Genomic DNA, 24,061 nt, shown 5'->3' on the forward strand with positions numbered 1-24,061 from the left:
AACCGCCTCAAGCGCAGGCCGCAGCACCGCCGCCCTGAGGGAGAACTCCACGGCGGAGTCCCCCGAGAGGCCGCAGAGCCCTCCAGGGCTCCGGACCTCGAGTGCCCACACCACAGGGCGAAGGAGCGGGAGGCAGGGAAGGCGCTCCCCACCGGCGGCCCGCTCCCCTGAGGCCAGCTGCGAGGGGAAACCGTGTCACACCCGCCCGGGGAAGCCGCCATCCCCGCGGCGCCTTCTCTGAGGGAAGGGGCGAGGGAGAGAAACGCCGCGCGCCCCCTCCACGCCACCCCCTACGCGCGCACTGCGCCTGCGCGCTGCTCGCTGGGACGGGATCAGCGCGCAGGCGGCGGGGCGCTTCTGCGCATGCGCGAGGCCGGCGACCGTTTGGCGGCGGGTTGGATTCAAAGGGCGGCTGAGGGGGAAGCGCAGCTGGCATGGAGGGGGAGGCCTCCCGCATCCCCGTCTACAGCGCGTTCCGCCGTGCCGGTCCGCCCGCAGGTGCGTACCCTCTCCGGGAGGGAGGGAGGGAGGGCGGGCGGGCTTCTGCCCTGCTTCGCTCCGCTCCGCTCCGCCGTGGGGCGCCGGGGTCTGGAGGGCTGCTGCCTGGGTTAGGCCGACGCGGGAATGGGGCGGGCGGGGAGCGGTGTCTGTTAGTACTGCTTTGGTCTGCGGTGGCCGTTGCGAAGTCTAATTACAGGCTTTATTCAACTGTTTTGTCTCTATTTAAGACTTCGGTTAACACTTTTTTTTGCTAAACGTGCACCTCTGGGCAGGGCGGGCTGTTGCTCGCTGCATCACAGCTCAGCCCGTTGAGACGTGCCCCAGTGCTGGGCCTGAGGGTTGTATCTCCCGCTTACTGAGCGCAGCGGCCCACTGAGGTTCAAGATCCTTTCCTTCAGAGGCTCTTACTTCTATAAGTCTTTTGGTACTACTTACAGCATTTTAGAAATGTGAGGCACCCAGGCTTAACGTTAAAAACATGGGAGCTAGCCTGTATCAGTGGAAACTCCCATGTTACTCTAGTATAAATGTGCTTATGGGTATGTCACTTGAAAAATACTTAACTTGAGGGAGAGGGGAGCTTCTAAACCCACTATGTGAATAAAGCTTTATATACTCAAACAGCTGTGGTATAAAGCCAAATAAACTTTACATGGAAAGCTAGTTCTCTATAGTGTTGTTTTAGAAGTATATCTACTCATAGTGCATTGAAATTGAAAGAGAGCAATTTTATATTGAAATAAGCTCTCTTAACTGAGAGCTTCAAGTGTGCTGTGTTTGTTTTGCTTCCAGTACTGAACAACTTTGCTTGGGACCCTGGGGCATGCTGTCTGCTTGGTGTTGAAACCTCCTTTATTATCATGTATTATCACTTTCAAACTTGCTTTCACTAGTGCTAGCCTGGTAACTATGTTTTAACACTGCTATCTGGTTCTGGACCCTTAATCCTGGGTAAAGTTTGAAGACTGCCCTTAGTTGTCGCTACCTTAAAGTCTCCATTCTAGCCAGATATAATTGTGATTTACCTCAAATTGAAGGCTTAAGAGATCCAGTAGCTCTGTGTATTATGGTGATCTCTTGTAGGCTGTAGTGTTTTCATTGTTGTCTTTTTCTTGCAGAAATGCAAATGGATTTTCCTTCAGAGAAACAATGCGTCAGCAAAACAGCAGATCTAGAGTTCAACAAAGATCCCAATGTTAACTTTAGCTCACACATTCCAGCAGATGGTGTCTTCAAAGCTACAAACCAAGGGTAAAAGAAAGTAAAGTATTGATGGATTTATTGCTTGGCAAAAGTCCTAAAGATGGCTTAGCATTTTGCAGATTTTGTCAAACTAACAGACTTGGTAGTCTGCAAGAATGCAGTGGTCTTCTGGTAACTGTATTTTACCTGTCCTTTAAGGTTGCCTAAATCTACCAAGAAAGTGGAACCGCCTTCAAAGAAGACAGCTACAAGAAGGTATGTTTCCTCAAATTTCTATTAGTTGCCCTCATGCAGTAATGTTCCCTCTTGGAGGGTAAGGAGGAACTCTCACCCATGTACAGCTTTCTTGCCAAGTTTTCTGATTAAAGCTCTTGGTCAGAAACAAGAGCAAATGCTTCAAAAAAGGGCATGTTTCTGGAAGTAAAAGAGAAGGTGTGTAATAGTGGTATTTTTGCCCCAAGTCTTTGATGTCTTTGATACAGACCTCTCAACAGATACAAACTAGAAGCAGAGCTGAAGACCAAGAATCAGCTGTTAGAAACAGCCAAGCAACAGCTACACTCCAGACTAACAGCAGCACAGGTAATGAAAGAGGGAGGAAATAAATAGATCATTGAGTAATTCTTATATTCTGATCCCTACAGGGTCAGATCAAAGAATTGTCTTGCTCATTTTCCTGTCTCCATCAGAAGTCAGTAGAGTTTGGGTGGGCTGGGTTTTCTCCTCTGACACCTGTGAGATCTGCTAGAACCTGGAAATCAGCAGAGCTGCAGATGTATTGGGATGGATAATGCATCCAGATTGCTGTTAAATAGTTATCAGAGCTCTAATTCCATTTTAAACTCATTGTGGGAGAATATTTCAAGTTCACAACTATACACTCGCATGAAATTTTATTAAAACAGCCTCCATATTGCCAGATGCTTCCTAGCTACATCAAGAGAAACTGCAAATAATCACTGGCCACTGATGGTCTGAGGTCTATTAATTCTTTTTCTTCTGTAGCTCCTAATATATGGTAGATAAACTCTTCAATTTCCTTGTTCCTTTTGCCCAATCTCTCCTAGCTTTGTTAACCCATCATGTAGTGTGATGTGAAAGAGCATACAGTATTGAAGATGTGGGTTCAGGAATGTGTTTGGTCACTGCTGTTTGAGGGACAGCGATCTCCTTCTCTTCTGAGTATTTAACGCAGAACTTGGTTTACATAAGCTTATGTTTCTTCATGTGCTATTGTGTCATATTGTTGCCTAATCTTTTAGTGCCTTTGTATTCTTCTACAAGTTTTTTCCTGTCTGCTCAGCACTGGTGAGGCTAAACCTGGAGTATTGTGTCTGGTTCTGGGCTCCTGGTACAAGAGAGATATGGACATACTAGAGAGAGTCCAGCAAAGGGCCACTAAGATGATTAAGGGACTGGAGGAAAGGCTGAGAAAACTGGAACTGTTCAGTGGATTCTGTTTCAAACAGATTTGACTTTCTTGAATCAAGTTTAGATTGAGAATTGGCACCTCATTATTCACCACCTCTTGCAGATCACTCTAGGACACACTTAGCACAGTTTCTGTCATGTGCAAGAGGCCCTGCTGGTAACTTTCAGTTATAAAAGCTCACTTTATTTCCTAGTTCTCAACCAGTTACTAATCTGTGAGATGATCATTCCTCTTATCTCACAGATTGATTTCTTTAAGAGCCTTTGAGACCTCCTATGAAATGTTCAAAAAGCTTCTGACATTATCAGCTGGATCACCCTAATCCACATGCTTATTGATTCTCTTGGAGAACTGCATTCAACTTGTGTGGTTTATCAGCTTATCCGATTGCCTGGCGATATCTGAACTGTGTAGGGAATAATGCTGTGGCTTAAAGATTCTAAGATGCCCTTTTCTTCCCAATGTCTATATGCTCTTCTATGCATCAAACTCTTTAATTATTTATAGATATGAGAGGGAGCACAAGAAAAGATATGCTAGGATTACCTAAAAGGAATTTATCTCTAGGATCAAATTTTTCTAGCAATTGCTATGACATGTGGATGAGACAAATGTATTAATCCTGCCAAGAAGCAGGAGTAAAGGTCAGCAACAGACTAATTTGCTGTGGTGGTAGAGTCAGAAGGGGAAGATCTGATTCTTGGTGCTAGTGGAGCACTTCTTAAGCCATTAGCATCACACTCAGTGTTACTGACTAATGAGAAGAAAATCTCCTTGGAAACTTGATTCACTTACAACCTGTGTTGATGACAGGGCACTATAAAGAAGTTGAAGGAGGAGAATGAAGGCCTGGTACAAGAAGTTGAGAAGCTCAAGAAATTTCAGGAGACTTGCATGGTGATTTTAGAAAGCAGAAACGTTGATCCTGGTAAGGACTATGCATTTCACATACCATTCTGGTACTTATTCTTCAGAACACTTTTTTTTAACCTGTTGTGACTGTTCATAAGACATTTGAACTCTGCTTCCTTGCTAAGGAAATACTGCTGTAACTCCAGGGAATTTTTTTTTTTCTAGCTTAAGAGAAAAAGCTGCTTCCTGTAGTAGGCCCTGCCCTGGATAAACTTTGAAAATAATTTAGTCTTTCTTGTAGAAATTTACTTTGAAAAGCTGTTAGTTCTTACAGGCAAACTTATCTGTATATTAGAGGTTCACTAATGCATCTCTATCCTGGTTTTGGCTGGAATAATTTTGTTCCTAGTAGCTGGTATAGTGCTGTGTTTTGGATTTAGCATGAGAAGAATGTTGATAACACACTGATGTTTTAGTTGTTGCTGAGTAGTGTTTACACTAGTCAAGGACTTCTTAGCTTCCCAGGTGCACAAGAAGCTGGGAGGGGGCACAGCCAGGACAGCTGACTGAAACTGGCCAAAGGGGTATTCCATACCATATATAAACTGGGGGGAGCAGCGATCGCTGCTCGGGGACTGGCTGGGCATCGGTCAGCGGGTGGTGAGCAATTGCATTGTGCATCACTCAGTTTGTATATTCTGTCATCATTATAATTCGCCTTTCCTTTTCTGTTCTATTAAACTGTCTCTATCTCAATTAATGAATTTTACTTTTTTTTTAATTCTCCCCCCCATCCCACTGTTGGGGGAGAGCGAGTGCGTGGCTGTGTGGTGTTTGGCTGCCTGCCAGGTTAAACCACAACAATCTCATTAGTTACAGGCAGCAACATTTTGGATGAGGAAGAAAAGACACAGGAATGCCAGAAGCAGACGACGGTAAGAAAATGTTGAAATAGCAATAGGAGGCTTTGAGAGGTCTGTATGCTACTGCCCTTTTCTACTGATATTGCAGAAACAGCTGCTGAGACTTGCATTTATTTGCATTATATTAAACTGTTTTCCTTTTGGCTCTTCAGCTGTTAACTGAGAAGCTCATAGAAGAATTGAGGCTATTTAATCAAACAATTGCAAAAGAAAAGGAGATGCTTCAGGTAAGACTGTGACTATTTCAGATTCAACAGGTAATGAGCACTTGGTGCTGAGTGAGATTCTGAAGGTTATTTTGCTCCTCCCAGCGCTGCTCTATTCTCCAAACGAAATACAATGAAAGCCTGTGGTATTACTCATCTTTTATTATACGTGCATTAAGGAAACTATTTGTTACTACCCTTCTAAATAGAGGGCTTAAAGCAAAGTTTATGGTGGGACAATACTAATTCTCATCACAGTCATTTCAAGTTGAATTTTATACAATTGAACTTGAAACAAGATCAAAGATGAAAGCTATCAGTCATTAATATCACTTTCAAGTTAGACTGAATCAGTTCCAAAGTAAGGACGGATGTCAGTACTGGAAATGGAGCTGTCTCTGCTTAGACCAGCTCCTCCCAAGAGAGGGTTTTCAAGACTGTGTCGCAGGTGGTTGTAGGCACTGCCAGCAGAAAGCTGATCCACCAGTCTGGCTGTTAGACTGGAATTCAGAACACCATCTAACTCAGAGCGTTGCAGTGACCTCAGGTAGTCTCTCTGGCAATTAAGAAGTATGCAAGCACAAGCAGCTTCAATAGTACTATTTTGTCTATATACTGACCAAAACAGTCATTAACTTGTAGTTCTACAATTCTTGGTAAGAGGTTTAAGAGCTAATTGAAGAAATTGCTATTATGTAAGACTTCCTAAACTTTGGTCACAGATAAATTGCCATTTTCCTCAAGGAGCAAAGGTAAAAGACATCTCAGTCAGGCTAGACTAATCTTAGTTCAGCAGGTAAGACCCTGCTGAAGAGTTCGAATGCTTTAGTTGGAGCTGCTTTAGAACTTGGCTTTGCTATTCAGTACTTCTGTGTTAGTAAAATGTAGCGTACGCTGACTTCTCTACGCAGACAGCAATGGCTAAGTGGACATCGGCGGCAGAAGGGAGATGCCAGTCCCAGGAGAAGCATGCCTCCTTTCGAGCAGCGATTGAGGAATGCTCAGCAATACTTGATGAGTTGGAGCTCCTGGCTTTGTGAAGCACGAGGATGGACAGTATTGTCTTTTTTTTTTTTTGATGTTTTACTCCTAGTTCAATCGTCTCTGCTTTGCAAACCTAGTTCTGATGTTTGGTGGTCTGAAGCGACGAGCAGGTCGCTGCGATGGTTGGTTACCCACGTGTCCGGTGCTCGTAGCTCCTGCTGCTCTTCCCGCGGCTGCCTTGCCTGGCCTCTCCCCGCACACCCTGCCGGTGGACGGCTCGTCTGTTTCAGTCTGTCAGCGTGCTGTAACAATTAGTGTTTTCAACCCATTAAATGTACCGGAAGCACCTGCACAGCGCTGCCCGCTGCTGCCGCCTCCCTCCGCCTCCCTCCTCCCGCCGGGCCCCCTCGGAGAGGCGGGCGTCGGGGCGGGGCGCTCCCCCGGGGCCGGGCCGCGCCTGCGCGCCGTGGCCGGCCTGGGTCAGCCATGGCGGCGACGGTGATCGGTCGGGCGGCGGTGGGCGCGGGGCTGCGCGGAGCGCGGCGGCGTCAAACGCTGGGGCTGCTGCGGCGGGGCTGCGCGGGGCTGGCGGTGGACGACACGGTCAACGGGCTGAGCGAGGAGCAGCGGCAGGTAGGGGCCCGCTCGCCTCTCCGCGCTGCCCGCGGCCGGGCGCTGCCGGTGGCGGGCCGCCGCGGCCCCGGGGGGGAGGGGGTGTGTCGGCGCTGGCGGGCGGTGATTGGCCGCGGCCGTGGGGAGCCGGCCTATCCCCGGGCGCGCAGGAGGGGCGTGGCGCGCCCCGCGGCGGCGAGGGCGCGCCCCGGACGCGTGGCCGCCGTGCCCGGAGGGAGCCTTCCGCGGGAGCTGCGGGGCATGGCCCGGGCCCGGCCAGGGGGCAGTCCCAGCCTGCGCTGGCCTTTCCTCATCAGGGGAAGGCGCCTCGTCACGATAAAACACCGCACGGGGAAGCTTTGCGTAAAAACAAACGGGGAAAAAAAAAAAAAAAAAAACCCAAAATAAAAAAATCCACTGCATTCACGTTGGGCCTGTTTGATCAGAAATATGATCACCAAAGAAACAAGTGAACTGGGTCTCGTCAAATCCTCTCAAAGGAAGTCTTGCAGCTCTGCTAGCTTGTTCTCTTGCCCAATGGGGAACCTGTTATCCTATTTAGTTCTTAGCTTTACTGTTTCCTCCTGCGCTCAACAGCGGCCTGCTGTTAGCCATCACAGCAGTTGGGCATGGAGCGGAAGGTAGTGTCTTCAAAAGGTTGGTCCAGACAAACTTCTACCAATAAAACTCTTTTCCTTGGTGCTCCTCAGGTCTGGAGCTATAGCCTTACTTTCTAGACAATTACGACAGTGCAAGCATATGGATGTACAAAATAAACTTACTCATTCTTGCTTCTTTCTTACTACAGAATTATTCTTTACCAGGTTTGTGTTCGTGGTTTATAGCCTTATCAGCTTGAATTAACTTGATGTTTCTTTGTGCTTCTACATTCAGCAGATGTGAAAGGAGGAAAATATTCTTGTAGTTCATATCTATCTGGTGGAAAGGCTGAAAAAAATCAGAACTAAATCTTCAGTGTGCTAGTGAATCTGTGAATTAACAGCACTGTAACTTATAAACTGGCTTAGAGTATCAGGGATGTCCATCTGAGTCTATCCCTCAGTCTCTAATTGATTAAGCTGGGTTTTGTTTATTATTATGGTTTTATGCTTTTTTCTTTTAAGCTTTATGCTCAAGTTTCCTGCTGTCAACTCTGTAACAAAGAAAACACATCTAATGTTTAAAAATTTAAAAAAAAAAAAAAATCAATAGGGGGGAATCTTGTTTGGTGGTACTGGAATCCAAGGTCTGGGTAGCCATGGAAACTAGAATATCTTTTTAATTGTAAAAAAGGGGCTGCTTTGGTTGTGGGGTTGAGAGAACGGCGGAGAAGCCTGGGCATATTTGGTTTGTTGCTTCTGCCCCTTCTACAGGTTCTGGTCATATAGCAGAGGCTTTCGGTCTATAAGACTGTTCCTTCACCAGCAATAATTTGTAGGAATAAAGAATCAAAAGAAAAAATGGTATTATTAAGCTCTACCATAATATCTAGACAAAGTTTTAAAATCTTTATATTAAAAACACTTTAAAAGGTATTGTATATATTTTCTTAGTATGCGTATAGACCTCTGCAGAATACAGGTATGTAAGTATTTGGATTTTAACATTTAGTAAAAGATTTTAACAGTTGGAACAATGAGGATACCTGACTTTGTCAAATTTTCCCTCTGAAGAAAATAGTAGGATAGGTAATATAGTTCCAGTTTGATACACTAACGCATTTTAATTAGTATGCATGTGTATTACAAGCATCTGCATATAATTAAATGAAACCATAAGCGGCTACTGGATGGGGATAATAGATCATAAGCTCTGTTCATCAGCTTCCAAAGTTTCCTGACCAAAAACATGCCCTGAAGCCCCAGTGTAGGCAGTAGTTAAGTAGCATTCTCTCATGTTGGGGTAAGACTGTTAAGGTTAAATGAAAGAGGAACTTAAGTACATCAGCATCTTCTCTTTAAAAGACTGAAGGGCCTTTCATATGGTCTTTCAGCCAGTGACCTGAAACATCGACTTCCTTATGGTCTTGTGCTTCTGGGTTTGGGATCCTGGAGTCGCCTGGCAGGGGAATGTTGGCAGTATCCTAGGGAAGAAGACGACAATATATTGACGAGATGTAACGAATGTGTTTCTCCTCATCTCTTTTCCCAGCTTAGGCAGACCATGACAAAGTTCTGTCAAGAGCATTTGGCTCCTAAGGCCCAACAGATTGACCAGGAAAATGAATTCAAAGGCATGCGGGTAAGTATTTCATGTGTGCATTTAAAATAGATGGTAGTGAAAGCCTGTCTGTACTTTGATCTGTACATTAGTCCAGACAAAAAATCCCAGTCCACACCACAGAAACATATGCATTAACTTTTCAAGCTTGAAAGCTATAGAGAAAACAATTTTCTGATTTCCTGTTTTATCTTTTGTTAACCACTTTCAGCAACCCAGGGCAGAACCCAGCCAGCATGCAATTAAAAAAAAAAAAAAGGATTAATAATGGTCTTGTTTGGATTCTTATTGTGGTATTTCTGCTTGGCTCTGTTCAGACTCCTTCTCTAATATGTGCTTTGTATTCTCCTAGCTAGGACCCGTTCTTGGACATCTGAGTTTCCTCTCAAATTTGTTGTGAAAATATTGTGTGCAAATGCTGAAATGTAGAGTTGTTTGACTGTTGAGCTGAAACTTGCCTTCATAATAAAAACAGTAAATTCTGTGCGACAGGATGGTTTGATTGATGAAAATGAGAGATCTAACTATTGGTTTTCATAAGCTCCACAGGACTTAAAAAGCTCAGAACATCTGCTAGGATTTCCCAGAGCTCTGATGTTGACATTTTCAGGGATATATGCGCAGCTTTGAAGTTAAGTATATAAATTTAGCCTGGCGCACCAGATGTCATCCAGACCTATTGAATAATACTTTTTGAAGTCTCCGGAGACTATTCACTGATAATTATCTTATCGCTGGACACTGAGGCTGTGTGACAAGCGTTCACCTGTGCATCCTCGTGTAGTGGAGGAGAGGCTGCAGTCTGGAGCAGCCGCAAAGGGATGGCCCCTCCAGCATATGTGTGGTCCTCGTTGGGGACGTCCTTTGCTACTGCGTTATGTCATGGCTTCCCTCTTACTCTGTGATGCCATGTGCCAGACACAGCTGACGTGTTTGTCTCAAGTCAGCCGGCAGCTCTGTGCCTCGAATCGTGTGGCTGTCACTTGAGTGGTGGTGTTGCCAGAGTGATAAATCTGGGGAATGGGCAAATGGAGGAGTCGGCACTCAAGGAGGAGAGCTTGTCCCCTAGCAGATGATCTTTGTAGCATACGTGTCCAGCTGTGCAAACTCAGTAACGCTACCCAGTGCCCGTGCGTGTCTAGTGTCCTGGCAGTCTTGAAAGCCTACAGGTTGTGTACTTGAGTGGCCCTTGTGGATTCAGCTCCTTTAGCTTCACAAGTCCAAATTCTTTGTGGAGGTCACCTTTTACAACTTTTCTATACCACTGCAAGGCGGGCAGCACTGCTGTCTGTCCCAGCTGTAATATTCCCTTTTTTTAATCTTTTCCAGGGAGGCTTCCTTGGCTTTACTTATCAGTTTCTGGTTTACTGGAAGAGTTTTAAAGTGCCAGCTAGGAGCAACTCTTCTACATATTTCCAGGGTTTCAGTCATGGATAGCTTATGCTAACGGCTATTTGCGGCAACCGCAGGCTGATAGGCCTACCGGTGCTGCCCAAGCACAGTGACAAGGATATGTGAGGTAAAAGACAAGCATAAATTTAAGTCATAACATCCTAAATAATCTTTAGCAAGAGGTAGTATATGAAAGTCTAGAAGTGCAATTTTTTAAAGTAAGGGAAGTTCTAATTCATCAAAATTCTTCTTAAAGTGGGCAGAGTTAAATCTTAGGACCTGTGCTTCCAGAATTAAATTTAGGTTGTGAATTTTCACTGAATTCAACAGACTACTCCCATGTGTAGTATAACTAACGTCCTTAAGTCTGTCTGGGTTCTTAGTCCAAAGGGTGGAGCTGCTGCTGCAGGAGGAATAGGTACCGATGTATTTATCTCTGAGGTATCACAAGAATAAGGTAAATCGATGTGTCCGGTGAGCTACCTGGGAAAACTTCTTATGCCGATGCCCTGACTGCGAGTCTGGACTGATTGCTTGTTCTGCATTTGTAGGAGTTTTGGAAGAAACTCGGGGAACTGGGAGTTCTGGGGATCACAGCTCCAGGTAAGTCTGTTCCTACTTTTTACCTTCTGCTGGGTGATTCTTCAAACAAAGGAGAGACTACTTACACTCACGCTTTCCAGTTCATAACAGCCTTGTCTGTGATGTGACATCCATTTTGTCCAGAAGCTCCTGTCTTCATATTTTTTAAAAACTCTCTTCGGCAACTTTTTTATTCTTCACTGAATCAGAATCCTTTTTTCTTGTTAGACTTCTGGATGATTACAAAATGCCTTTTACAATTTAAAAGTACTGTTCAGAAATGGTTTCTCCAGATATAACATATGCCACTCGAACATGTTCGCGTTTCTCTAATATGAAGCCCTTGCTGCAAGTTTTGAAGAACGAGAGCTATAGATAAAAGTATCCTAGAACAAACATCCATCTCTAATGGGAGAAGTTAGAGGGTATAAAACAATGCTGTGAAAAGCTGTGATAACTAATGGAGAGCTGACCACATCCAACCAGTCAGAAAAAAATCAGGGTAAATCTTATTCAGCCTTGTCCAGGTTAGTTGAAAAGTGTTTTGATTAATGTTATAGATTACTGAGGCTGCTATGGTCATGCTGAATGCACTAACACAGTGTAATGAGGAGAAGCCCTTAGTGGAGAAAAGCAGCCAATGGGGCCTTTATTTCCCCATCGTAAAGTCTGTGTTTCTAGATGTGCGTATGCAAAGGCTTCTGCAGAAGCAAGCTGAATAGCAATGTGTTGAAATAATGCCTCTGCGTTTCTTTCAGTGGCACTGAGTCTGCTTGAAAGAGTCTGTATTTCTGCTTTCTTTCTCTTTACTCTTCCCAATTTACTGCTGCTCCTGTTTTTTCTCACTCTTACCTTCTTTCTTCTTTGATGTTGTGCCTGAGGCTTACAGCAGTTTCCCACACTATAAATAAGCCATCCCCTCATGAGTCCTGTCCTTTTGATTTCCTCAAAGATTTACCTCTAAAACCCTCCTATGCCCAGAATTTTTTGCCTTATTTTTGATTGTATAGCTATGTGCAGTTTCTTTCTTGGCATTTTTTTGTTGTAGGAGGTGGAGACTGGGATTTAGGATGTGAAGATAATGTGAAATCTTATGAGCGCGTACGCTCAATTAAATGGCATATTTGGGCACCAGTAGATCAAGTCTATTAAGGGAGCATTTTAAATAACAGCGCTTTTTGTTTTCTTTTTAGAACTTAAGAAAACTATGTTGGTTTGATGTAATTTTCCATTTATTTTATAAAGAGCTAAGTTAAGAAATGTAAATATGTAGCTACCATGGAACGATAATACAGGCATGTTGTACATAAAGAGTAATTTTGAAAGGGCAGCATCACTCTAACTCACGCTATGGTTTGTGTTATATGAGGAGTTGTCTGGCAGGATTGTCTTCTTGTACCTCTTGCAGTACAAGGCAATCGTGGGCTGGTACTGCTTACAGCAGGCAGTTACCTTTCCTTTCTTGCGGCAATAGCACCAGACCCATCCGTTCTGTAGGAATGAATAGAAAACTCTCTTGTTTTGGCATATATGAGAAATTGTTAAACCCATCTTTCAGCATACTGATAGTAAAAAGCCAAACTCTGATTTGTAGTAGAGGTGATTTCAGAGGATGAAGAGCCCTGCAGAAAAAGACAGGAGTCAGAATGAGCGACACGGGAGGAAAGGCTGCATCTAATCAGTGGCTATTGTGTTAATTTGACGAGTTAGGGGCAGTAGCCCTCTCTGAGCCCAGGTTATGCACCCAGCTCTTTGGTCGCTCTGAGCGTACAAACATATTTGCTCTTAGTGTTGTCGCTGCTGGCTTGCAGCATTCATGCGATGGCGAGTGAGTGCTCCCGTGTTACCTCCCTGACTTGTTCGCAGTGTTCATGTCCTCCTGTTTTAGTTCTTCTCTTAGCAGTACAATCACTTGCTTCTTGCCTGTAGAACAAAGCTTTTACTTTGGGATGTGACTGTATTTGTGTGTATGTAAATGTGTGTGTAGGTATATATATGTATATATTTATGTAGGCTGTCAGCTGCTTGAGGCCATTATGCATTTCTCAGCCTTCTCTCTTTTTCCTGCCTTCTCTCTCTCCTTGTTCTACTGTGTGCCTTTAATCTTTGCCACCAGTTTTAGACTCAGCTCGGTGTGCCTAGCTAGATTCCAGTTACGACGATCGTGCTGCTCTGTCCCACTTCCTCTCTTGAAATCCACATTCTTGCCACTGGTGAATTACAGCCGTTACATTTGTGGATGATTCTCATTCTGAATCGGCCACCCATCAAAGTGCTGGTCTCCTGCGTATTTGTGGGCTTAGAAAAGTCCCTAGTGCCCCACTTTTTGAGCATTTTGAGGATTCCTCACTTGTTTAGGGGTCCTTGTTACGACAAACATGCGTGGACTTTCCAAACTTTGCCTGTGTTCCTTTGTCCCCTCAGCTAATACAGGTTGCCACTTTGTGATTTAATCTTCGCGATAATATTAAGGTTGCACTTAAGGATGGTTGACAGGAAGGACTCACTGTTGTGCAAGTGTCGGTAGCCTGTTTTAGATGTATCCTTGTGCATGTTGTATGTATAAAACTATGCTGTACAAGTAAATTATTGATTATGCTGAAGAAGTAATATCACTGTGCCTTTAAGATAAGAAAACTGAAATTCAGAGAGGATGGGGAAAGCCAGAGGTGCCCAGCTCAGGGACAGTGTCAGTCAAAAGCAGAAGCTCTCTTATAACTGTCTCGAGTCTCACTGAAGGCTGAGCCTGACCCTGGGATCTTGCGCATGTGTGATATACTCCATGATGGTTGACGTGAGGTTTCTCCTCTCTTTTCAGTGGAATATGGTGGATCTGCTTTGGGGTATCTGGACCACGTGCTGGTGATGGAGGAAATTTCTCGTGCATCAGCAGCTGTTGGGCTTAGTTACGGTGCCCACTCAAACCTCTGTATCAACCAGCTAGTGCGTAACGGCAACGAGGCCCAGAAGAACAAGTACTTGCCCAAGGTGTGTGGCTGGAAGAGCGGGGAACTGGAAAGCGTTTGGGTTTTGGCTGCATGCAAGGATGAGTGTCTTTCACAGTGTGTAGCATTTTAAGCCCTAGCCGATTTCAGTCACCCAGCCTTTAGGAAATACTGTACTTGCCAAACTTGCCCTTCTCTAGCGTGTTAATTTTTGTCCTGTTAATCCATATTAACCTTGGCCTGTGCCAAGGTCCATGTCTGTAGGCAGCAGAGTCCAGCTCGCTGGAGCTGTGTTACTAAATAAGGCTTTGAGGTGACACTGGATGATATTCTTCCAACTTCCCAAATTGTTTTGAGATTTCTGGATGAAAGTCACTGCTTTGCTATTTTATATTCTCCATTTCTCACTGCCCAAATGCTTGGTTTGCCTATGCTAATTAACTACATGTGAAACTTCATCATTTGGGGCATTGATGTTTGTGACTCAAAAGCATGTTAAATAGATTTCAGTATTTAAATACATGGAAAAACTTAACTAGTACATTGAAACGCAGCTACTGAAATTATCAGCGCAAGGAACTTGATTTAAACCACATGCAAAGTACAGTGTCACTTCTTCAAAGCATTGTGCAGCCTGCTAATATGTAACCGTGAATTGTCCTCGTTGCTGCTCAGGTGTACCTTTAATGCCCTCATTCACTGCCTTTCAATGAGATGTGCGATCACTTTAGTTCTTACTTGTCTTGGTTCCTGACGGTACTTAATGGTACTTAACTACTTTTGAGCAGATCACAAAAACTTCTGTGGAAATGCTCTGATGGGTTGAATTGGTTGAACATACATCTTAAGCATTGAGTCTGTTTTTAAAAAAATAAGAGATCAAAAGGAGGAGAAGATAGATAAAAGTACACAAGGAGGAAAAAAAAAAAAAGCAAGGAGAAAAGGGCAGGATGAAAGCAGCAGTGAAGAGGAAGCAACAGCTCTGCCAGAGCCTGGTATGAGCAGGCAAGAAGGAGGGTGTCCATCTGCTATTGTAGTGTGAGTGTGGGGGGACCGGGCTATGAGAACATTGCTAAGAACTTTGCAATCTCTTTTCGTCCCCCTCATTGGCCTTTTGTGTTTAACAACTCTTCTTTATGTAAAAGGGCAGTCATAAAGTGCAGAACAAGGAGCTTGTGAAAGGCATATGGCTGCCTGCATGGTTCTTCTGGCACCTTCCTGGAGATGGTGTTTATAAGCAGGGCTGTGCTCATCTAACTCAGACATGAGTTGAGTCATCCTTCTCATCCCACTGTGATTTGGTTCTGTTCCCTCAGCAGAGCAGCACAAGGGACCTCCCTGCTAGGACTCCACCAGGAGCAGCGGCTCTCGTTTGCAGTTCTTGCACAGAATAGCTACTGTGGAGATTCAGTGCAGAAAAAAAATGGAAGGCAGGCTAGAGAGGCAATAGAAACAGTGCTACTATTCTCCCTCCCTTTCTTATATTTGTCTTTTCTTCCAGCTAATCAGTGGGGAGCACATTGGAGCCTTAGCAATGAGCGAACCCAATGCTGGATCTGATGTTGTGTCCATGAAGCTGAAGGCAGATAAGAAAGGTAAAGCCTGTCATGTGCTGCCTGGGTAGATAGCCGGTGTAAATTAATGTCTCCTGTAAATTTAGACTAACCTTCCCAACACCACTGAGATATGGTGCTTAGTCTTGGGTATACCAGGCCAAGTTTGCAGACTTCTGCCTCCCAGGAGATTCAATATGTGATAAAGCCAGGTGGTGAAGGTGCAGGGTGGACAGCTGAAGATCTAAAAGTGGACTTTTGGTTATGGTGGTAGAGGTTGGTGGTATTATGGAACCAGTGCTAGGTGCCTGAGTTTGTCAGGCATTTGCTAAACTGTCTTCGGACTGCAGAAATGAAGGAAATGAGTTTTCTTGAACTTGGGAAGGATTTGTGCATGCTGTTTGTGGGGTCTTAAAGAACATTCTTGGAAGCTTGTTTTGAAATAAACAGTGAGGATATAGGTGTTGCTCTGTTGTCTGTTGTGAGCTAACAGATTGCAGCTCTTTGCTTCTAGGAGACTACTTTGTTTTGAATGGGAACAAATTTTGGATCACCAATGGGCCAGATGCAGATGTTCTCATCATTTATGCTAAAACTGACATTAATGCTGTTCCAGCCTCCCGAGGTATCACTGCGTTCATTGTGGAGAGGGTAGGTTTAATAATTCTCACAAGCTTATCGTGGCGTGGTTTTTAAAGCTAACTCCTTCATCCGAACTGGCTCACTCGGAAGCCAGCTAGTTTTCTTTCTGTAACTGTCAGCCCCTTGCTCAAAGACAAATGCTTCCCACCTGAATTTTGTAAACCTGTAAATTAGTCCTCTGCCCCAGTGACATGGCATACTGCACTGTCAGCTGGGCACTCCTGGATTTGGGTATCCAAGCATATAGCCAGTCTCTTGGGCTAGAAATGTGGAGACAATGTACAAGATTCTAATATAAAAGGATTTGCTTGTTGCCAAAAATTGTCAGAGATATTGGAGGCCTTGTAAATATGTCCTACTAGCCCATTATCTAACTTTGTGTTTTGTTAGGTTTTTTTAAGCCAAGACATTAAAATAGCTCTATTCATTTCTTCCCCTCATTTTCTTGCACTGCCCCTTTGGAATCCTGAAATGACCCAAACACGGATGCAAAGCAGAGCAGGCCAAAGGGAGCAGAAACAGGCTGTTCAACGGGGAGCCCTTGGAAAACAGGAATCTATTGGGTTTTTTCTTCCCTTTTAATTATTTGAGGCTATGCTATGCACATCTCTTGTCACCACAAGGAAGACAGGAAGCGGTAATAAAATAAATGGTACTGGAAATATAAAATCTCAGAGATCAGTAAACCTTCCGATGGACTTAACCTGACTTAGCGATTAGAATAGTTCAATTACTCTTATTCTAGGAGAGTCAGTGTTGGCAGCTGTCCAAATAATTTATTTATTTAACATTTATGTGCATTAGAAAATGGATGCACTCAGTTCATATGTGCCCCCACATGTGCGTGTTTCTCTGCTCGTTTGCTTCCTCTGCACTTGCACTTATGCCCGTTCTTGTTCCCAGAGCGGGCAGTTCACTTTGACTCCTTTCTGCTAGCTTACGCACGTTCACGTGGGCAGGGAAATTTCACAGATCTCTAGTGATTTTATTTAGTCTGTCAGAATTGAGATTTGAAATGTATTTTTACTGTCTTGACTTTGCAGGGAATGCCAGGTTTCAGCACAGCCCAGAAGCTCGATAAGCTGGGAATGAGAGGGTCTAATACCTGTGAACTGATCTTTGAAGACTGCAAGATCCCTGGTGAGTTGGGTTCAATCATGGCAGTATGCATGTGGCGGTTTCCTGTCTTCTTGATCAGATAAATTGGATCACTAATTACATGCGTGTTCAGACTGTGACCTAGAGGGCTTTGCAGATTGTTATCTGCTCCTTGGCAGCCTCGCAAGAGAGCTGGTGAAACTGGAAAAGTGCAATCTGCTGGGTTGCAGTGACTGAGCGCATACCTTGTTAGGTCACTCCTGTTTCACCCTCATGGACCTAACTCTTAACCACTGCTTCTGCAAAGCCTAGGTGAGCCTTCCAAAGAAACTTGTTCGTTGCCATTAGAGCTCCCCATCTTGTATATAGGAGAGCTTATTTGCCTTGAAGTGCTTTTTTTCTCTAAAATCACTGGACACTATCCAATAGACTTTTGATTTGTCTGTAGTTCTTTTCGTTTCTGAGTTCTTCTGGGGTCAGGGCCTGAAAATGGATGTCCTTTCCCCCATTAGTTAGTACAGCAGGGGCCACTGTAACAGCCGTTTTTCTTATTCCAGTGGCCGTTTTTGTTGATAGAAAAATTACAGTCTCTATATAGCAAGTGGAGGAGATGCCTTATCGGAACTCATGAAAGTCCTAATTGCATATCTGCAGAGCAAGTAACTCTCCTGCTCCCCATACACCATCAAAAGCTGCTTTGCAGTAAGTGGAAGAGTTTCAGCTGAAATCTGACCTTTCTAACTTTATTGGAGGCCTCTGCTCTGAAATCAGAAAGGCCAGTGCTCCAGTCTTCAGATCATCTCCCGGGTAATCATCCGTACAGAACAGCATGTTCTCATGGTAACGGGATTTCCATTTTCTGATAACTCAGAGCAGCACATCACTGCAGTGTTGAAAGCTAACACACTTTGCACTCTGGCCATTAATGCCACTTCTGATCTTCTGCCTTGGAAGCTGAACAAGTTTGATGGCATTTCATGTGTCTGCAGGATCTTTCTCTCAGATCAAGATGTCCTCTAGCACTGCAATACCATCCATTTTAAAATAAGTGGGTTTCACTGTCAGCCTTGCCCCACTGAGTGGCTGGTGTTTTTCTTATAGTCCATGGATTAATTCGGTCACGTTGCATTGGTAAAAGTTGGTTCAGAGCCCCAACATTTTTTTTTTTTTTTTGCTGTGATACGCAGCCAGCAGGTCTGCCCCCCTTGTGCAGTCAGCACGCATGTCCTTCAGCTCACCACATCCCTATCCATCCCTTTTCCCTGGGCGTAGAGGAAGGTGTTCAGGCTATTCAGTCCTTTTTTAGCTGTGAGATGTCATTACTCATGAACACCTTTGTCACTTTATTATTACTGATGCTGGCATTTGTGTTCTGTTCTTCAAAGTAATGTTTGCTATTAGAATTTTTCTTTCTTGTCTGTGGGACTTTTGAGCTTTTTCTCTGAAAGCCAAGCTTCGTTCTTCTTCTTCCTCTTTCTAGCCCCAACATCATGATGATGGCCCTGCAGAGGCTGCACTTCTCCATACGCTACATCAGCACGCTTTTCAATAAGCAGGAGACAATGCGGTCCATGAGCTTCTGCCACTGAAAAACAGATTATTTATTTCAGGAGACTATCTGCATGTGTCCAAATCCTGTCTCATTTTCACTTTGCGTATCACACCTCTCGGATCTCTTGTGATCAAAGCCTGAAGTATATGTCAGTCTCCTGTATGGCGTGATCAGTGGATAATCTCTGTCCATCCACAAAGCACAGCTGTTAGGCTCTGAGTTCTCTCCTGATTGTAAGAGTACAGCCTTGCTGAGATGAGCCTTTTGTTCCTGCTTCTCTTTTTATACTTGTTAACATCAGTGCCTGCTTTAGATTGTCCCAAAGTGAAACGGTTTCTTGAGGTTTTTTCTCAGCCCGTTATCTAATGTGGCTATTTTCCTGTTCCATTTTCACAGAAATAATACTTGTCTTTTTAAAACGTTTATTTATAACAACTGCAATGTTCTGTTCAGCCCCCCTCACAGAAGGGGGGATAGTGACTGTTCGTATTCTCCAGTCTCGTAAGACTAATGTATATCACTCCAACACGTGATGAGCGCTTTGACTGCTTGCCTGTGTGAGCTTTGGTTGCTGTACTGGGAATGCTCAGCGGTGTGACCCAAGCGTTTCAGACCGGGATTTGCATTCATTTCAAATACACACGCAGCAGACATCAGATGGCGATGCTGTCACCTTGGTTAGATACAAACTAATGGGATGGTGAAGGGGGCTCCCAATTTGTCCTCCCAGGCTGTTAAGTCTCCTATTCTTGTTGGTACAAATGCTGAGCTGGAAGATCTCTGGAGAGCACCTTACTCTTTAGAAAATAGGCAAGAGAATAGCAGCAATTGTAAATGCACTTTATAACCCTTTACTACCTTTTACTTTTTGGCTTTGGTTGGATCGAAAAGACATTTCAGTGGGAGAGAGCGTATGTATCAAAGCTCAGCGCCTGTCTAGCTCATCCTGAATGTTTGTGTCTCAAGCCAAAGAGAAAGGTGAATGGGGCTGAAAGTTTGAATCCTCTTCCCAGCAAACACAGGCCCTCAGACAACAGCTTATCTTAGTTTTTCACATAAGTAAATCACTTTCCTTTGCCGATTGCAGCTGAAAATGTCTTGGGGACGCTGAGCAAAGGAGTCTACGTTCTGATGAGTGGACTGGACCTGGAGAGACTCGTGCTGTCTGGTGGGCCACTGGGGTAAGGGTTTGTCATCTTTTATAGATTGTAAGGCCAGAAGGATCCTTCACGATCACCTAGCCCAGTGGATCTCCAGCCGGCCTTGCAGCTCTCAGTAGGGTGCATCTTGGATGGAGAACTGAGATACCAGGGCAGCTTCTGAGAGAAGAGGGAAGGCTGGGAGGAGGAGGTTGGTCAGAGCTGTGGGAGGGAAGCAAGCTGCAGAGGAGTCAGGAGCAGGGAGATCCGTAGCTGCTGGCTCCTCTAGCTGCGTCGTAGCTGCTCGCTGCTCTCACGGACTCCTGCTGGAGGGAACTCAGCTGGGCACTCCCAGGCTTGCTCTGCGTGTGCTCCACCTTCTCCTTTAGCTCTCCGCACCTCTCCACTCCTCACGCGGTTTTTTTCAGTATGAAAGCATCTGTGTGGAACATTCTCTGAGGGGCAAGGGGTAGAAGAAGCAATGCCAGAAAGAAGGTTTGCAAACCTCTGCTTTCCAGTGTCGCGCAGGCCACAGACCCTCCAGAGCATGCTTTTGAAAATATTAGTCTTGACATAAACATTTCCAGAGATGGTAAAGATGCCTTAGTCCCCAACTGCTTGCTTGCGTATGCCTACAGTGTGTATTACTGTGGGAATAACCAGCTCATTTGCGTTACTGATTCCTTAAAATCTAAAACACTATCCAGACTGTCACATAGAAGGACCACTGGACTGGGTAAAGGGTTTGTTCTTCATTTATTCAGTCCTTAAGCTCCCCAGTAATTATTTTTACCCTACAGTCCTTTTGTCCTCCCAGGTGGTCTCTCTGCACTAATCTTCACGTGGAAAGACCATCTTCCACAAAGCAGAAGGAGGATTTTTCACCCTTCTTATTCTTGCTTACGCTTTTTTATGGTATTGGCTGGTACTCCTTGAGTTGGTGGTCTCTGGAGACGCGAGGCAGCACAAACTGTCCTGGCTACAGATGTAAGAAAGCTCTTCAACTCTTCTGAATTAAGAAGGTTAAGGCCTTACCACAAGATGTCCCAAATGAGCAATATGTAGAGCGCTAGGGAGAAAAATGGGACCTTTGGATTTTATTCTTAGAATTGTTTGAGTGGAGCTATGGGAAGACAGCAGCATATCATTTTAGGTATGAGAACCTTTTTGCCTTAGATTGTACTTCCAAGGTTTAATTATTATTAATAATTCTGTTGTTTTCCTTTTCCTGCATATCTGTGCTTTCCTTAGGCTCATGCAAGCTGTTCTTGACCACGCAATTCCATACCTACATGTAAGAGAAGCATTTGGGCAGAAAATTGGCCACTTCCAGGTGAGGCAGAAAAGGAATTAGCCATTTTTGTCGTCTTGCTTTTCTCTTTAAAAATGAGAAGACAAAGAGCTCTGTCATGGGAGGGCTTTGCATGGAGAAGGTTGCCTGGAGTTTGTGCTGGGGCTGCAATGACGTGGTGAGAGGGTGGAAGGATCTCTCAGCCTGTTTACCTGGGGCACTGTTGGTGGGTGAGGGACTGCGGCTGACGTCTGGGAATTGGCAGGACTCCAGCTCCCTCATACGTGTCTGCTGAATCCGTGGCTTCTCATTTGTCTCGTTTCTCTGAGGGAGTTTGGGGAATGGCTGATCCCTAGCGCTGATGCAGAAAATAATCTTCCCCTCGCTCACGTTAACGTCTCTCTTGTCTTCTGCGACGCGCAGCTCATGCAGGGCAAAATGGCCGATATGTACACGCGGCTGATGGCGTGTCGGCAGTATGTCTACAACGTGGCGAAGGCCTGCGACCGGGGCCATTTCAACGCGAAGGTGAGCTGGCTTCCAGCTGGCCTGCGCCTGCTGGGGGAGTTCCTTTCCCTTTGGTCTCAGATCGTGGGCAGGGTGGAGGTTGTGTACTGGGTCTCACAGCCCTAAGTGCTCCTTTTTCCCCCAAAGAAAAAGACAAACAGATCTAGCAGCATCAGTAGGTGTTTATTGGAAGCCCAGACACAATATCCTGGCTAGTGCAAGGGGCTGTAGCAGTCATTCCCAGGCAGTGTCATCTCCACAACCGGCGCTGTCACCACACCTCCGTCAAAGGAGGGGACGGAGTGTTTAACAGTGGGAGCCCTGCGTCCCAAACCAGATCATGTCGGTCTCCTGTGGGTATGATGTGCATTCCTGAGAGACCGGCTCCCCTGCTGCTGCACCTGTTTTTTCCTTTTTTTTTTTCTTTTTCTGTCTTCATGTGGCCTTTACAGACCTGACACAAGTGTTCTGTAGCGACAGAAAGACTGCTGCAGCTTCTTGCTGGCTGGGGAATGAATCCTGTGCCTTTGTGATCAAGTGTTTCAGGCTTGTTAGCAGATGTCTGTAGAGTAATGGAAAGGTCAGAGCAACACGGAGGCTGGAGAAGGGCAGGTGACACCTTTGCTGACTCTGTCATGGTGACTCTCCTTCAGGACTGCGCTGGAGTGATCCTGTATTCAGCAGAGTGTGCTACCCAGGTGGCTCTGGATGGGATTCAGTGTCTGGGTAAGTCGCTGGCAGCGTTTGTTCCTTTGAGCGATGGCTGGAGAGAGCCAAGAGCGGCGCGCTGTCCCATCCCACCCTCAGCCCCTGAGATCAGAGAGAAGAAATGACTTGTGACTTCTTTTTGGTTGCAGGTGGGAACGGTTACATCAATGACTATCCGATGGGGCGTTTCCTGCGTGATGCCAAGCTCTATGAGATAGGGGCAGGCACCAGTGAAGTGCGCAGACTCGTCATTGGCAGGGCGTTTAATGCCACTTTTAAGTAACGACCACCAGTGGAGCGGCATGAGGCCTTTGACCAGAGAGGCTGGGGCGCACAGCTCTTTTTTTTTCCTGCTTGTGATTCTAGGATCGTCACTTGTGGACTCATTTCTGCCTGCTCTGTGAACAGATGCTGCTGGACTGGGCTTCGACAGAATGAATCAGACCATAGCATGGAAGGAAAAGTGGTTTCTTCCCTTCTTGTGATCATCCTGATTCATCCTGTTCGTAAGCCGTTCTGATTCTCAGCCTTACAGAGCGGAGGTGCATCCAGGGGACGTGCCGCCATCGAAGCAGGCTGGTGAGCTGTATGCCTGGAACAAGAGGCAGCCGTTGCTGAGCACAGAAAGTCAACCCCCCCCCCCAAAAAAAAAAAAAAGGACAATGAGGGAACAATTTTGTTCTCTTAAAAAAAACCTAAGTGCCATTAAATAGCTGGCATTTAGCATAGTACCACTGGAAGGTGAAATTTCCCATTGTGACCTTCCGATGGGATTAATAGCTTCCATTTTGGGAACCCGACGCCAACCACATCATGGGGGTGGCTGTCATGAACACTCGAGCATCATCAATGCACAAGCAGTGTTTTAGGTGATAATTCCTAAAACCTCATTAAAATAACACATCTGTTTCTTTGCAGATTCCTTTCCTATTCCTACTGTTTCTTAAGATATTTCAGTGCAGCCCCACGTCTTTGCTGCTCTGATTGACTGCCTCCCGCTGTGTTATTCATTCAGAGGTGTCACCATCCATCATTCCGGGAACAGTTAAAACGTCAGACCTGTATTGTGACATCCATGAATGAAGCAGGCAGGAGGAGGTTGACTTTTTCGGTTGGGGTTATTTGTGTTTTTTCTGAAGGTTGTTCTTTTGGCAAAAGCCTGTACTCACACTCCACCTTCGGTTGGCTAGAAAAGTCAGAGTGAGCGCAGCAGTATTTGTGGATGTTTTCAGTGCATATTATATACAGCAAATTGACGTTTACCTAGCTTTATTAAAGAAAATTGCACAGTATACTCCCAGCCTTAAAGAGCAAATCACAAAGAAAGATTGGATGTTGTAAATATGATAGAACAGTTAATTAAACAGTTGCCATGTAGGCAACCTCCCAGCAGTTTTAACAAAAGAGCTTGAAGCTTTGTGTATTTTTTTGGTTGTAGTTGACATCTGTCTATACTAGATGACGGTAGACTAATACAGAATTTTAAAATGCCTCAAATTGAAGAAAAATTCCCTTTCCTGAATCGCCGGGTAGGTCACCAAGTGTTTATAAAAGTTACAAAACTGCACTTCATTGAGAGCTAGAAGGAGCTTCTAAAGTCATGGTGGTAGTGCCTTCTTCCTAAACTTCATGTTTATTCAGCTACAGTGCATGGCTGTCACTCTGGAAGTGTCCCAGGGTTTAATTTTCAGCCTTAATTTCTGGATGGGGGTAGCAGAG

General features: G+C 45.0%; 2 protein-coding genes across 5 annotated transcripts; both read left to right on the forward strand.

Moving 5' to 3' along the window:
* The first annotated feature begins 361 nt into the window (after nt 1-361).
* On the forward strand, nt 362-6,453 carry KNSTRN (kinetochore localized astrin (SPAG5) binding protein). Of its 4 annotated transcripts, none has more exons than XM_075163636.1 (8): nt 362-498; nt 1,620-1,752; nt 1,903-1,959; nt 2,187-2,286; nt 3,950-4,064; nt 4,862-4,923; nt 5,064-5,138; nt 6,029-6,453. In XM_075163636.1, the coding sequence occupies exons 1-8, from the start codon at nt 435-437 to the stop codon at nt 6,155-6,157; spliced, it is 735 nt and encodes a 244-aa protein (XP_075019737.1). In that variant the 5' UTR covers nt 362-434; the 3' UTR covers nt 6,158-6,453. The 4 variants fall into 4 exon arrangements, with proteins under 4 accessions (XP_075019737.1, XP_075019738.1, XP_075019740.1 ...); XM_075163637.1 differs by having other exon boundaries at nt 364-498; nt 2,199-2,286; XM_075163639.1 differs by having other exon boundaries at nt 376-498; nt 1,620-1,762.
* Nucleotides 6,454-6,554: 101 nt separating this feature from the next.
* Nucleotides 6,555-22,981, forward strand: IVD (isovaleryl-CoA dehydrogenase). The gene is made up of 12 exons (XM_075163635.1): nt 6,555-6,734; nt 8,865-8,954; nt 10,877-10,928; nt 13,726-13,895; nt 15,354-15,447; nt 15,920-16,056; nt 17,091-17,187; nt 19,785-19,878; nt 21,088-21,169; nt 21,551-21,655; nt 22,288-22,360; nt 22,492-22,981. The coding sequence occupies exons 1-12, from the start codon at nt 6,588-6,590 to the stop codon at nt 22,623-22,625; spliced, it is 1,275 nt and encodes a 424-aa protein (XP_075019736.1). The 5' UTR covers nt 6,555-6,587; the 3' UTR covers nt 22,626-22,981.
* Nucleotides 22,982-24,061: the final 1,080 nt, after the last annotated feature.

The sequence above is a fragment of the Calonectris borealis genome, chromosome 14 (assembly GCF_964195595.1).
Source record: "Calonectris borealis chromosome 14, bCalBor7.hap1.2, whole genome shotgun sequence".
Lineage (NCBI taxonomy): Eukaryota > Metazoa > Chordata > Aves > Procellariiformes > Procellariidae > Calonectris > Calonectris borealis.

Bases quoted from the DNA above. Each gene is read 5' to 3' on its own strand.
- IVD (XM_075163635.1), top strand. From the start codon at position 6,588: ATGGCGGCGACGGTGATCGGTCGGGCGGCGGTGGGCGCGGGGCTGCGC. The intron at 8,955-10,876 runs GTAAGTATTTCA...CTGCATTTGTAG, and splicing joins ATGAATTCAAAGGCATGCGG to GAGTTTTGGAAGAAACTCGG. The intron at 17,188-19,784 runs GTGAGTTGGGTT...TGCCGATTGCAG, and splicing joins TGAAGACTGCAAGATCCCTG to CTGAAAATGTCTTGGGGACG.
- KNSTRN (XM_075163636.1), top strand. From the start codon at position 435: ATGGAGGGGGAGGCCTCCCGCATCCCCGTCTACAGCGCGTTCCGCCGT. The intron at 4,065-4,861 runs GTAAGGACTATG...CAATCTCATTAG, and splicing joins AAGCAGAAACGTTGATCCTG to TTACAGGCAGCAACATTTTG. The intron at 4,924-5,063 runs GTAAGAAAATGT...TTGGCTCTTCAG, and splicing joins AATGCCAGAAGCAGACGACG to CTGTTAACTGAGAAGCTCAT.